Below are 13,498 nucleotides of genomic sequence, written 5' to 3'. Positions count from 1 at the left end.
GCCGAGGAGGATGAAAGATGCGATGTTGCCTCGGGGGGTGGAACATCTCAGGTGTTGGTGCGGCAATCTATGCAAGGTGAAGGAGGTGACAGATTTTTCAGATAAGCTGGGCATGAGGTTTTTCATGTGCGCGAACTATGAGTATGAACCACTTGTCCCGGTTTCGCCGTACGACAAGCCTCCGGTAAGCACATTTAGGTGTTCTAAAACATGTTTTTTGTGTCATAGCAGATTTGTAACAGTAGGCCTTTTTGTAGTCTCCTCCGTCCCTATGCATGTGGTATCGTTGGATTGACACGGAGATGCCGGATTGGGCGGTGGAAGAGATCAAAACAAGGTCCCGAAATGCATGGCAGCGTTTCCACGCAGAGGAGCGTGAGGAAAAAGCTGCAGCCCAGGAGAAGGAGGAGCAAGAGAGAGAGATGAAAGAGCATAGGGAGGAACAACGTCGTTGGATTGACGAAGCACTAAGGAAAAACAGGGAGAAAGCGCTTGAGATGCAAGAGGAACGAAGGCGCAAGGATGCTCGTGAGGCAGAAAGGGAGAGGCAAAGAGAAAGGGCCGCCGTGGCAAAGGCTGCAGAAGAATGTGGCGATACGAGCGGAAAATGGCCTAAGTGGACTCAGTAGTGCTTGTGTTTCTAATGTATTTGCTATCTTTAATTATGTCCAATTGCGGTATTACCAATGTATGTTAATTTAGTCGTGCCTTGGTTCCGTAACCAGCACATTATCGATGTATGTTAATTTATCCAAATGTCAAGTCTTTCAGTTCAAACAAACCACAAAGAATCGACACGGAAATTGTCCAGCAAATTATCGGTTTATGTTACTCTTTATCAAAAAACCGTAAGGATTTGAGACAAAAAATGGGCCTCGTCCGTGTATGCGTTGCTCATGCAACGAACTAGCGGCGAAGACTAATTACTTCCAATCGGATTCGGCATGTTACTTTTATCCATGTTGTCGAGTATTTTAGTTCAAAAGACCGGAAGGATCCGAAGAAAAAAAAATTACTTCGAGTCGGCGCAGGAAAATTATTTCGATCGGCCTGGCCCAAACCGACTGAATCCAGTCGGCGTGGCGCAAACCCACTGGGCCAGTCGGCCTGGGCAAAGCCAACTGGGTTCAGTCGGCCTGGGCCAGGCCGACTGGCGCGAGTGGGCCCCCCGGGCTAGCCCAGCGGCCTGCAGTCGGCCTGGCCGAGGCCGACTGGGCCTACTCGGCTTGGGCCAGGCCGATTGGGCCCAATCGGCCTCGCCCAGCCCGAGGCCGCATTATTTTTGAGATTTTTGAAAAACGCGTATTATTTTCGGAAATGATTAAAAAATTCATATTATTTAAAAAAAATTAGCCACTGATGATATCCAAGCGCACGGGGTGGTATTCGGTTGATCCGATCTTTTCCTTACGGATTCCACAAATTTTTGGTATCTATTCGGGTCGCTTTTGGCGCCCAAAACCCAAAACTGGCAGTTATTTTTCGGATCGGGGCTCTTTTCGGTATCTGCTAGAGTTGCTCTTGCCTCATGTACCATCCTCACCTAGTCCGGAAGGCTTTGAAGAATATAAGCATATCATCAGCAAAAAGGAGATGCGAGACTTCTGGACCCCTAGGTCCAATGATAATTGGGGAAATGTGGTTGCTTTGGACTTAGGAAAATAGGAACAGAGAAACCGGGTCACCTTGCCTCAATCCTCTAGTGGGATCAAAGGATCCAAGTAGGAGCATCGGACAAAATTCAACTTGACGGTGTTTTCTAGGGACACCTCAAAGGGGCAGGAAGTTCCTGCATTTAGTTATAGAAGAAATAGAGTTGCCTAGTTTATTAGGGAAAACTGGGTAAAAACCAGATACAAGAGGACGAAGCCCCTAACAGACAACAGGAGGATTGACACAACAAACAAACGCTCTGCCTACATGCCAACACACCAAGGGATGCAACTAAAGAAGAACCCCGACAAATCGAAGAACACATCACCCCTCCACTGAGAAAGCCAAATCCGGCATGGCTCCCCAGAGAGGGCCGAAGGACCTTGACGGGCTCCAAAGGAGCACAGAAGAAGCATCGCCAGAGCACCGCACCACCGCACTGCACTCACCGCCACCGCACGAAGGCGAGAGTAACCAAAACCGCGAAGAGGAGCAGATTCGGGCCGCCCCGACGAAGGTGGACGTGAGGCGCGTCTCAAGAAGTCAACGCTGTTCGAGGCCGCCGCATTTGACCGCCTAAGCACCAACGCTGTCCGAGGCCGCCGCCCCGGCGTCCAGAACCTGACTACGCCTAGCGCAGCAAACGCCTTCACCCCCTTCCAAGGCCGTTGCCTCGATATCCTTCCTCTGCTTGACTGAGACAAATTTGCGCCCCAAAATGCCAGATCGGCTGCCTAGACAACCAAGACATGACCCGGGACCGCCGTCCCGGCATCCACCGATGTAGCAACGCCGGCGAGAAGCCAGCGAGCCAAAGCCACACGCATGGGGAAGGGAGACAAATGACTGCACCAGATTTGCAGCTGAAAACACCTCCGAGAAGCCCGCCGTCCGCCATCGAGGCTGGCCCAGATCTGCTTGTTTTGTATCTATGTTTTGTTTTGTAGTTTTATGATTGCTTTTAATTATTGTTACTCGAGTACACTTCTTTAGGAAAGTGGTCTTCCTTTTGTTACATAAATTTGGCAGTGTCTGGTTTTGCAGCAGTGCATTACTCCGTTCCATAATTCTTATCAAAATATTACATGTATGTAGACACTTTTTAGAAATAGATACATTCATTTTTTGGCAAATTTGAGACAAGAATTATGGAACGAAGGGAGTACTATTTAACTACTGTAACTTTTGTTAGCTAATTCGTTGTTTGAATATTTGTTTTGATATATTCTGTACCCAGAATAGCAGGTTAGAATATCTATTAGAATCACGTCTAGGCCAGCACGAAAGGTAACATAATACTCCCTCTGTCCCATATTAAGTGACACAAATTTGTCCAAATATGAATGTATCTATGCATAAAAAACGTCTAGATACATGTAATAAAACGTCACTTAATATGGGATGGAGGGATTACATAATGCCCCGGAAAAAGAACGTGGAAGATGTGACAACTATCGGAGCTAATAAGCCTCCCTTGCGTCTGAAAACCAAAGTGATTTTGTCCCTGGACGAGTGATTACAGATAACACACTAGTTGCGTTATAAACAAATGACTGCACCAGATCTGCAGCTGAAAACACCTCCGAGAAGCCCGCCGTCCACCATCGAGGCTGGCCCAGCCGACCGTCGGCCAGATCAGGTGCCCAACCGCCCGTCGGCACCGGATCCACCATCAAGCTTTGCCACCAACACCCGGCAACACCGGAACCCGCCGCCGGGTGGTGCCGCCGCCATGCCGCCCAAGGTGGAGGCCTCGGCCTTCCAGCGCACGCCCGGCATTGGCTGCAGCCATCGCGGGCCTCCGCGCGCCGCCAGCAGCTTCCACCGTGCGCCACCGCGAGATCCGCTGCAAAAGGCAACAGGAAGGACCCACCGCCACCGTCCGCCGGGCGGGCTTAACCTGCCGGCATCCTCCAGCGACGGCGAGGGGAGGGGAGGGCGGGAGGAGTGGGGGTGGCACCCGAGCCGCCACAGGAGCGACACGGGTGTTGCGTTTTGTTGGCAACTTGACGGTGTAATCGACAGTAGTAGCACAACTGCACAATTCATGATCCAACCTAACCATTTATTTGCAAAATAGACATATAATACAAACAGGATTCCAGGAAACCCTTAAAACCAAAATGCCCCTACCATTCTCACTATAAAAAACATAATGTACCATTCTGTATAATTTAGACCTATACTTGCTAAGAAGAATGTCCCAATTCCATATAGATTGCTGTTATCAGAAGATCAAATCAAGCTTCTCTTTCATCGGACACAAAATAGTGATTGCATTTTTGTGAACAAATTCTGAAATGGAAAATGGTGACAACTTCTCTATGAACATGGAGTTTTTGTTCCAACAAAACCAAACCCCAATATGACAAATGCAAAGGCCTGAAGGTAGATGTACATGTAGTATGTATGGCTTCCAAGAACGAAATCATACGAGGCACATATCAAGAGGTAGAACGCAAGCAAGAGCTCAGTGACGTAAATCCTGCAAAGGCGAAGATTAGAGTCCGAAAATAGCTGTAAACTTAAATTGTTAGGGCTATGAGTCTTCATATACCTCTCCACGCATTCAGTGGGCCTTAGTGGTTCCAGGAGTGGTATATCAAGATCATCCTTCACCAGATCTCCTACCTTTTCGGTAACCACCCAATCATTTGCATGTGCAGTCTCAAGTAAACCAGTTAGAGCTGCACGCATACGGTGCAGGGACATTACATTTTCAAACAAAATCCAGAAGGGCATCAGATGGAGCGACCTGGTGCATCAAATATGATAATATAAAAGATGTCAGCATTAAGAAGCAAAAAAGGAACCTGTATTCAGGAGGAACCGAATCATGCATACCGAGGATTTCTAATGGCATTCATGATGGTAATTGCAGTAGGAATGTAGACCAGGCCCCATACAGGAATACTAACTTCAGGAACCATGGCAGATAATGGAATAACAATACAGTAGAATAAGAATGTCAGGATAGGAGCAATGACCCTCCGCACAAAGAAGAAGCTGTATAAAAGGTGATATTTCTTCCATATTGACACCCCCTGTATAATGTAGATGACATCATTACATGGCATACTTATATGGTCTTTTGCGGTGTGGTTCAAGAATGCACACCTTGTTTGTCACGATTTCCCATGCCATTTTTCTGAAGAGATTGGCAGCACCACAAGTCCACCTATGCTGTTGATGACGATAGGCCTTGAATGTACTTGGCAGTTCACTCTTGACCTGCGTAAGATTTAATTATAATGACGTGGGGTGCAATATAGGACACGCTCACTGACAAACAATGATTTGAAATTGCAGAGTATATGAGACATACCCTTATATCACCCACATACAAGAACTCCCATCCCTTGAGGCCTGCCCGTACAGCCAAGTCCATGTCCTCCACAGTGGTGCGATCTTTCCATCCTCCGGATTCATTAATAGCAGATACACGCCAAACACCAGCCGTGCCTATTAACAAGACAACATTGATATATAATCTTCAGAGAATACACAATAAAACATCCCATATAAGGAAAGAAGCAATAACAGGAAAATAGAAACCTTAAGTAAATGGCTGAGATCAGCTCTTACCATTGAAACCAAAGAATGCGTGCATAAATGAACCAGATTCCTGCTCGACTTTGAAATGATAGTCCAGTGACATCTTCTGTATCCTCGTCATCAAGCAAACACCATAGTTCACTGCAAAATTGCCCGGCAAAGGCCAGATCAGGAAGATCCTGTAATCCGAATGAACAAAACTCCTCACTTCAAGTTATCAATATTACAACTGTCATGAAGAAGGCGAATAGCTTGCATCAGAACATCAGTAATAATCAGAAGAGAACAAAATAGAGCTTAAAATTGTCACCCTAAATATTATCAAGTGTCTAAACTAAAGGCAAAATGTGTTAAAATGGTTAGCCCTGTTTTCTAGTTACAATGTTTCTCAGTCTTCTATTACAGAAATCCCCATACTGTTGAGGACATAAGGGTCAACGAAATCATGTGGCACAAATGCAGAATAAATATTTGCTACAGTATTTAGTTGCGCCACAAACTATGTCACCACTCACCAGTCACAACCATGTTGTAAAAACAATAGGTCTTTGTTATAGAACAATAGTTTTCAGAAATATCAGTTACTTTAACCAAAGCGCATCCTCCAGGGTGAAACAAAAAAAGAATTTTCCAAATGTCACGACTCACGAGATTTTAGAAGAAAAAAAGGACATATAAATGTTCGAGTTCTTTTTGTTCCGGTAGCGTTTCATGGGAAAATATGAGTTATGTGTGTGCTCCAGTTTAGCTTTTTAGGAGCATCAGTTTATTTATCTATTTGGTCAGTGCACAAAAATGTTTTTCTTTGTGTAGAAAATTTATAACCATAAAGAATACATGAACATTTACATGGCTACATATTTGTTTTGAATTTACTTTTAATCCTCTGTGCACATGTTCCCAAAAGACATTTTGCATCTCTCCAAAACAGTTAGGATTTCTAACCAGTACCAGTCCAAATGCAGACTGCACTATTATTTACGCAAGAGATAAACAATTAAACATTTCAAAAGTCAATTTTTACCAATATGTAAAAAAATGACGATATTGTTTTGACTTTGAGCACGATTACATATTTTTGTAACCATGAGATGCTCCAAACATCGAGAGAACAGGAGTCTCATATATTATTCACACATTTTGTTCTAACCTGTAGTTTACGAGGAAACATTTCTGGTGTTAAATACTTCTTGCAAGAAATTTCATGCAAACCCATCTGTAGGTGCGGTCAACTCACACATAAGCCACTGAATGAAATTATGATCGATCAGGTTTTTAAGGTACTTGAGTACCACAGGGATGACTTTTTTTGCAATAACCTCTAGAGTCAAATCTATCCAATATCGAAATCTCGTCGAACAGCCCAATTGTGACATGCATGATACCATCTAGAGATATTTGGCATGCAACAATTACCAATTGTAACTTTGCATGATAACAGCATTCAATGAAACTGCAAATTTACATGGTCAATTTCATCGCTCTGGATGTTCCAACCTCCATGTGGTTTGACAGTTGGATTTTGCATTTGCTAATTTGGACACTCGTTGCTTCATTTTCAATATATCATTTGCATGTCAACATGTGAGAATGAGAATCAAATATTCTTAACTACGTTCACATAATAAAATAAAGTGTTCTTACCAAATTCCCAACGTGTTTGCACAAGTGCAATCTTTGGATTATGCACAAGAAATGGTATAGTTTTCAACAGGAAGTCAGATTCAGGTTGAAAATCTGCATCGAAGATAGCAATGAAATCACACTGTTGCGCATATATGTGTTCCATGCCTTTCTTCAAGGCTCCTGCTTTGTATCCCTTCCTGTTATCTCTAACCTCATAGTTGATGTTGATTTTCTTACTGGCCCAGTCCTGGCATTCGAGCTCAACTAGTTCCTGCACTTAAGGAAATTCGATTAAAACAATATTCAGCTGCATGATAATCTTAAGGCAATTACTGAACGTAATATTTTTTCACTTTGTAACTTGTATATCATTCTTATCATGTGTGATTCAAGCTGTCACTACTCACTTTCACTTATGTTCTTTGAACAAACAATGAGCGCAACTCTGGCTACTTCATAAAAAATTGAGCACTTTTTGTCATCACCCCTGTTCCTAGTATCTCTATCTGACTCATTGTCCTTGACATCTGAATGATGTCAATTAGTTCTTTAAAAACTATGATCAGATACTATACGATAACTTTTGCTAGAGCTAGGCATAAAAAATTGCGCATATGCACACGTTTATTTGGGAATGCAGATATATTGATCTTTTATTATGACAGGCACTGCAGTGTACAAATCATTTCACCAACCACCTTTTGACTCAAAACTTCAAAACAGCAAACATTTATTTTTGTTCCAACAAGATAAACCTTGTCACTGCAATATAGGCTTACCTTGATTAGTGGATCTGTGGAATCATCCAAGACTTGGATTATAATACGATCTGGTGGCCATGTGAGAGCACACGCAGCTCCAATGGACAGCTTATACACCTGCAAAAATAACAACATATGCACCAATCCAGGGGTCAAATACTGTGAATCAACAAGGCACACGAGAACAGTGTTGGCCACTTTCAAACAAAGCAAACACTATTGTTATTCAACATATGGCATTGTTAATCAATTGCCAAGGGATTTAAACAAAATGCTAACCCTATATTAGCAGTGGTTTCAATAAAAATACAAACAATAGACAAGGGAATGGTTGTGCTGTGTTTGACACCAGAAGGCAAGGGAATGCAAACACCACATAACTCCAAGCCCCACCCCATTTCATTGGTAAGTTTATAGTTGACTACTTTCTTACATAGACTAGAGAAGTTAATTGACAACATGAAGACCATACTAGCTTTGAAACAGGAAAAGGACCGCACTAGGGTTAGGGTGCCTCCTCTTCCCCACAGTTGCCTCACTGCCAGTGAGCCACCACCTCCCCCTTCTTCCCCCTTCCTCCTCCTGCCACCCCTCCCCGATAGGACAGCGACTGGAAGATCAGGCGAGGTTAGAATTTCCGAAAGGAAAATATCATAAGTAGGGTATTAAAAAATCATTAAAATACCAATACTATCTCCGTTCCTAAATATAAGATGTTCTAGTTTTGTCATAAGTCAAACTTTTTAAAATTTGCCCAAGTTTATAGGAAAATCTATCAACATCTATAGCTCTAAATTAGTTTTACTAAATCTATCATGATATATATTTTCATAGTATACTTATTAGTACATGATTCTATAAACTTTGTCAAACTTGAAGAAATTTGACTTAGGACAAAGCTAAAACATCTTATACTATTTAGGAACGGAGGTAGTAGTACTAAGTAAAACGAGTCGATGTGTTTAAACATTAAGCATGTGTGACGCAAATACCACCTTGAGGGAGAGCATACTACTAGTTCAAATAAGCAGTTCTAACTTCCAATCCCCCAAATCGTCAATCCCACTTCATCTAGAGAGCAGATAACGTCCCAAATTACTCAATTCCAGTTCAAATAGACAGTTCTAATAAGAGCGCACAAAAGCTAAGCAAACAGCGGAAACATTTCAAGTAGTACTATTCAAGCACCAGGTGGCGAAAATCAACATCTGGAACCTGATCAATTCCTAACGCCGTGACCAAGCATAGAAACGCAAGCTGGGCGTAGTTCTAGACCCCCGATCACAACCACGCCTCAGGAAATGGAGAGCAAGCCGCGCGAGAGATTCCAAACGCCTCACCTCCTTCTCGTTGTACATGGGGATCTGCACGAGCACCCTCGGGAACTCGCCGCAATCCAGCGGAGGATCCTCCACGTCGTCCCCCACCGCGGCCCCGGGCATCGGCTCCCACTTATACCTCCGCTCGGGGCGCCGGCGCAGCAACCGGACGGCCACGAGGCTGACGAGGCTCATGCAGGCGGCCTCGACGACAAGCATGACCGACATAACGAGGCACGCCCACACCGCCGCCCGCAGCATCGGGGCAACCGCGCGCGCCCGCAACGCCGCCCACGCCGCTGCGACCGCGTCGGCGCCGAGCGGCGCCATCGGAAGCGATGCGGATCCGAGGAGAGGAGCGTGTCTTTGCTTGGAGTGGAAGGAAAGAATCGTCGCGAGGGCGAGGAGAACGAGGAGGAGGGAGGAGAAGTGGGAGCGTGGCCGCGTGCGGGCTTTTGGCCTTTTCGTGGCTGGGTTTTGAAATGGGCGGTGTCCAGCCGTCTGAGCGAGAGGAAGCTCCAGATGGTGGTGGGGAGAGACGCCAACCTGCTACAGGAGGAAGAGGAAACAAGATTTGGAGGTTTTTTGCGATGAGCCCCTTGTGTTAGATTGGAACCGTCCGAATTATACGCTTTTTTAACATTCATCGAGTCTCTATAAATCAACGGACAATATAATAAGGACAAGACTACAGAGCGGCCGTTGGCTGGAGGAGTTTAATCAGCCAACACCCTATTTTTCGGTACGCGTGGTCCGCCGCATCTGAAAAAGGAAAATCATCCCTCCTTGCATGCACATGCGTTCACACGGTGAATGAAAAGGCTTCTCATCCCGCGTGCATGCACATGCTTCTCTCCAGCATGCATGAAGAAAACGACCTGCATTCTAATTTCTTTAGATTTTTCTAAAAGCTATAAGGATCAAATCGAGCGTCAAAATTAAAATCTGTTTTCACCGGTAGCTCTATCGCGACGAGATCTTCAAAACTAGATCCAAGTTCAGTATGTTCTGAACAATATTTCATGAAAAGCAACTTTTGTGATAAATAATGCAAGTTTTTCGTACTATTATGCAACTTAGCTGCAGAAACTTTCACTACTGTGTTCGCAACTTACTTTGTCCACAGCGCTATGTTTGATCGCACACTAGCAACTTAATTTAGCTTCCATAGTATGCTCCCCTCTAACAATTGTCACTCCATCGCACACAATTTTAATGTTTTGGGTGACAACTTTTGCTAATGTGTTGACAACTTTGCTTTATGTTCAAGCAACTTATTTTGCCTTTCGTGGTAGCAATTTTGACACTCATACTAGCAACTTTGATCCATATACCGACAATTCTTACTCCCAAACACTAGCAAGTTTAGACCCACACTAGAAAAGTTTGGCTCCCAGATCGGTGGCACTTTTTGCTCCGTTCTACCAACTTACACTCCATCGTCGCAAACGATTTGTGTTTCAGATGGCCACTTTCACTAATGTGTTGGCGACTTTCATACTAGCAACATTGGCTCATATATCAGCAAGTTTGACACTCATACTGGCGATTTTGGCTCCTATACCGGCAACTTTGAAATTCATATTAGCAACTTTGGTTCATAAACTAGCAACTTTGAATCCCACACTATCAACTTTGGTTCCTATATCGGCATGTTTGACTCTCATGCTAGCAACTTTGGCTTCTATACCGAGAACTTTAAACTTCATATTAGCAACTTGGATATTCATACTAGCAACTTTGGCTCATATACTGACAACTTTGATACTCACACTAGCAACTTTGGCTCATATATTGGCAACTTTGATACTCATACGATCAACTTTGGCTCATTTATTGGCAAATTTGACTCCCATACTAGCCATTTTGGCTCCTAGACCGGAAATCTTGACTTTCATACTAGCAATTGGTTGCTATACTGATAACTTTGACTCGCATAGCAAGGCTTTACTATACTGGCAACTTTGATGTCCATACTAGCAACTTTGACTCTCATAGTAACAACTTTAACTAATATACCGACAACTTTGACGTTCATATTAGCAACTTTGGTTCATATACTGGCAACTTTAAATCTCATAGTAACAAATTTGCCTTCTATACTGACAATGTTGGCTCCCACCCGGTAGCAGTTTTTGCTCCACTCTAACAACTTTAACTCTATCACAAACAACTTTGACTCGCATACTAGGAATTTTTGTTGATATATTGGCAACTTTCGCTCACATACTAGCGACTTTGGTTTCAATATCGACAATTTTGATTATCATACTAGCAACTTTGACTTCTATGCCGGCAACTTTTGACATAAGGGCAACTCTTTATCTGCTATACCGACAACTTTAGATCAACATTAAGCTTTTTAGGAATTTTGCATTCAATCCCGATCCTATCTCTGTGCAGGGCGCGGTAACTTTGGATGTACATTAAGCAACTATTTGGCGTTGATTAGTAACTAAATACACATTTTAGCAACTTTGTATTCAAGCACGACCCTTTGTGAATGGTGCTTTTATCTAAAATATTCCTATGTGTGAGGACAATGATAGCTATTTTTTTATCTAAAATTGTTAACCTTTTCATCTAAAAGCGAGCAACTCTGTCTTTTGCGTCGACAACTTTTCTTCTAAAGCTGATTTTGTCTTATGTTCTCGCAACATGATGGATCTAAAAAAATGGATCAAAAAGCAATTTTAATGTTTTGCTCACGTACTAGCAAACTTTAGCTCTCATACTAGCAATTATTGCTCCCAATTTTGGATAATGTACCGATTCACTCTAGCAAAATTAGCGCAATCACACACATGTTTGATGTGTCCGGCCATAAATTTCTCTAATAATATGTGACAACGTTGTCTTTCATGCTTACAACTTTTCATACAAAACTGACAATTTTATCATATCTTCTTGTAACTTTGGATACGTGCAACAATTTTAAATAAAAAACAACTATGGTTGATATTTTGCAACCTAACTACTCATATTTTAGCAACTAACTACACGTGTTCAGCAACTTTATAAGAAAAATAAAGTTTCGACCGGCCGCTAACTCGCGAGCCCATATTCCCCTCCCTCTATTTTTCAGTGGGCTGCAGCCCACCTCTCTCTCTCTCTCTCCACACACACACTTCTTTTCCTTACTTTTCCACATGGGCCGCACCTCCCCTCCCTGGCCCATCTCATGGACGACCACATCTCCAAGATAGGTCGTCTTCTTCCCTGCCATCAACCTACACCTCCAGTGCACGCCACGCTTCTCCGATTCGCTCGCTCCCGTGCATTTCTGCTCAAATTGAAGGATGGGAGTTATTCCCTTTACCCCACAAGCCGATTCTGCCCTTTAGCTCTCAATTTCATCACCTGAATCTTCCCCAATTTATAACCAAATTCTTTGAGGAGGAGAGAGGCCGGGGCGACCACAGGCTTCAAGGAGGAGGGAGGCCACGGCGGCTGGGAGAAGGAGGCGGGAGGCCGCGGTGACAGTGAAGAGGAGGAGGGCAACAATAGAGATTTCGTAATCCCACTTTGTTTTATCGGAAATCGCCATCAACTCCCTCTATTTCGGTGGAGATTTTGCCCGAAATTACCCAAGGGAAACGGTGCGAGAAGAGGATGGGAGGGAAGAGGAGGAGCGGGAGCAGGCGGGAGGAAGGAGAAGGAGGTCACGACGTGGATGGGAGGAGGCAGCGAGGAGGAGCTGCGACAGGGAAGCGGCAAGGAGAGAAACGCGAAGGGGATAACAAAAAAAAAGAGGAAAAACGTGATGGCGAACCACCTGGCCGGGACGCACTTGGACGGTTCGATGCTTCGATGCATCGCACGACGCAGCGCTGCGTGCGCTCGCTCGACAAAAAAAGTGCAGCTTCCCGTTCTAGCGATCGGGATGACAGGACTAGAGAGTGGCCGTTGGCTGGTTAAGCCTAGCCAGCAAACGACTGATACGGAAAGTAAAAAATCATACGGTATAGCTACAAAAGGAAACAATCCTGACAACACCAACGCGCGCGAGAAAAGTTCCTCTATCTTTACTTCAGCATGTCTTACACGTGGTGTTACATGCATTTAATTTCCTTAATTTTTTTCAAAACGCCATAACTTTCAAACCACGCGCCAAAATGACAAACTGTTTTCACCGTTGGCTTTATCACAACGAGATCTTCAAAACTAGATGCAACTTGGGTATATTTTGACCAATATTTTACAAAAAAGCAACTTTTGCGAGAGACTGTGCAACTTTAGCACTCATATTAGCAACTTTAACTTTCATAGTATCAACTTTGACTTACATATCAGTAGCAGTTTTTGCTCACTCTAACAATTTCGGTTTCTATACTGACAACTTTGACTACAATACTAGTGACTTTGGGAACTTTGTCTTCGGTGCCATCAAGTTTTACTCCCGTAGTAGCAACTATTGCACCCATACTAGCAACTTCAATTCTCATACTAGCAACTATTACTCGCATACTAGCAACTTTGACTCAAATACTTGCAATCACTGCTCCCGTTATGGCAACTTTAGCCCCACTACCATTTGCAATTTTTTGCAAATTTTTTGCTCTTCTCTAGCAACTTTCGCACCAT

The 13,498-nt window shown here is 43.7% G+C and overlaps 1 protein-coding gene across 3 annotated transcripts; it reads right to left on the bottom strand.

Annotated features, from left to right (window-relative positions):
* Positions 1-3,701: 3,701 nt before the first annotated feature.
* On the bottom strand, positions 3,702-9,462 carry LOC100822242 (probable mannan synthase 2). Of its 3 annotated transcripts, none has more exons than XM_010236411.3 (9): positions 8,936-9,462; positions 7,614-7,712; positions 6,853-7,105; positions 5,239-5,349; positions 4,979-5,115; positions 4,771-4,884; positions 4,498-4,697; positions 4,211-4,408; positions 3,702-4,138 (listed from the first exon to the last, which is right to left on the bottom strand). In XM_010236411.3, the coding sequence occupies exons 1-9, from the start codon at positions 9,242-9,244 to the stop codon at positions 3,976-3,978; spliced, it is 1,584 nt and encodes a 527-aa protein (XP_010234713.1). In that variant the 5' UTR covers positions 9,245-9,462; the 3' UTR covers positions 3,702-3,975. The 3 variants fall into 3 exon arrangements, with proteins under 3 accessions (XP_010234713.1, XP_024318186.1, XP_024318185.1); XM_024462418.1 differs by lacking the exon at positions 8,936-9,462 and adding an exon at positions 8,096-8,143; XM_024462417.1 differs by lacking the exons at positions 7,614-7,712; positions 8,936-9,462 and having other exon boundaries at positions 5,239-5,437; positions 6,853-6,992.
* Between the last annotated feature and the right edge of the window lie 4,036 nt (positions 9,463-13,498).

The sequence above is a fragment of the Brachypodium distachyon genome, chromosome 3, assembly GCF_000005505.3.
Source record: "Brachypodium distachyon strain Bd21 chromosome 3, Brachypodium_distachyon_v3.0, whole genome shotgun sequence".
NCBI classification, from domain to species: domain Eukaryota; kingdom Viridiplantae; phylum Streptophyta; class Magnoliopsida; order Poales; family Poaceae; genus Brachypodium; species Brachypodium distachyon.
This window is presented reverse-complemented; position numbering and strand designations above follow the sequence as displayed.

Bases quoted from the DNA above. Each gene is read 5' to 3' on its own strand.
- LOC100822242 (XM_010236411.3), bottom strand. From the start codon at position 9,244: ATGGCGCCGCTCGGCGCCGACGCGGTCGCAGCGGCGTGGGCGGCGTTG. The intron at 7,713-8,935 runs GTGAGGCGTTTG...TTATTTTTGCAG, and splicing joins CCATGTACAACGAGAAGGAG to GTGTATAAGCTGTCCATTGG. The intron at 7,106-7,613 runs GTAAGCCTATAT...CCTTAAGTGCAG, and splicing joins CCACAGATCCACTAATCAAG to GAACTAGTTGAGCTCGAATG.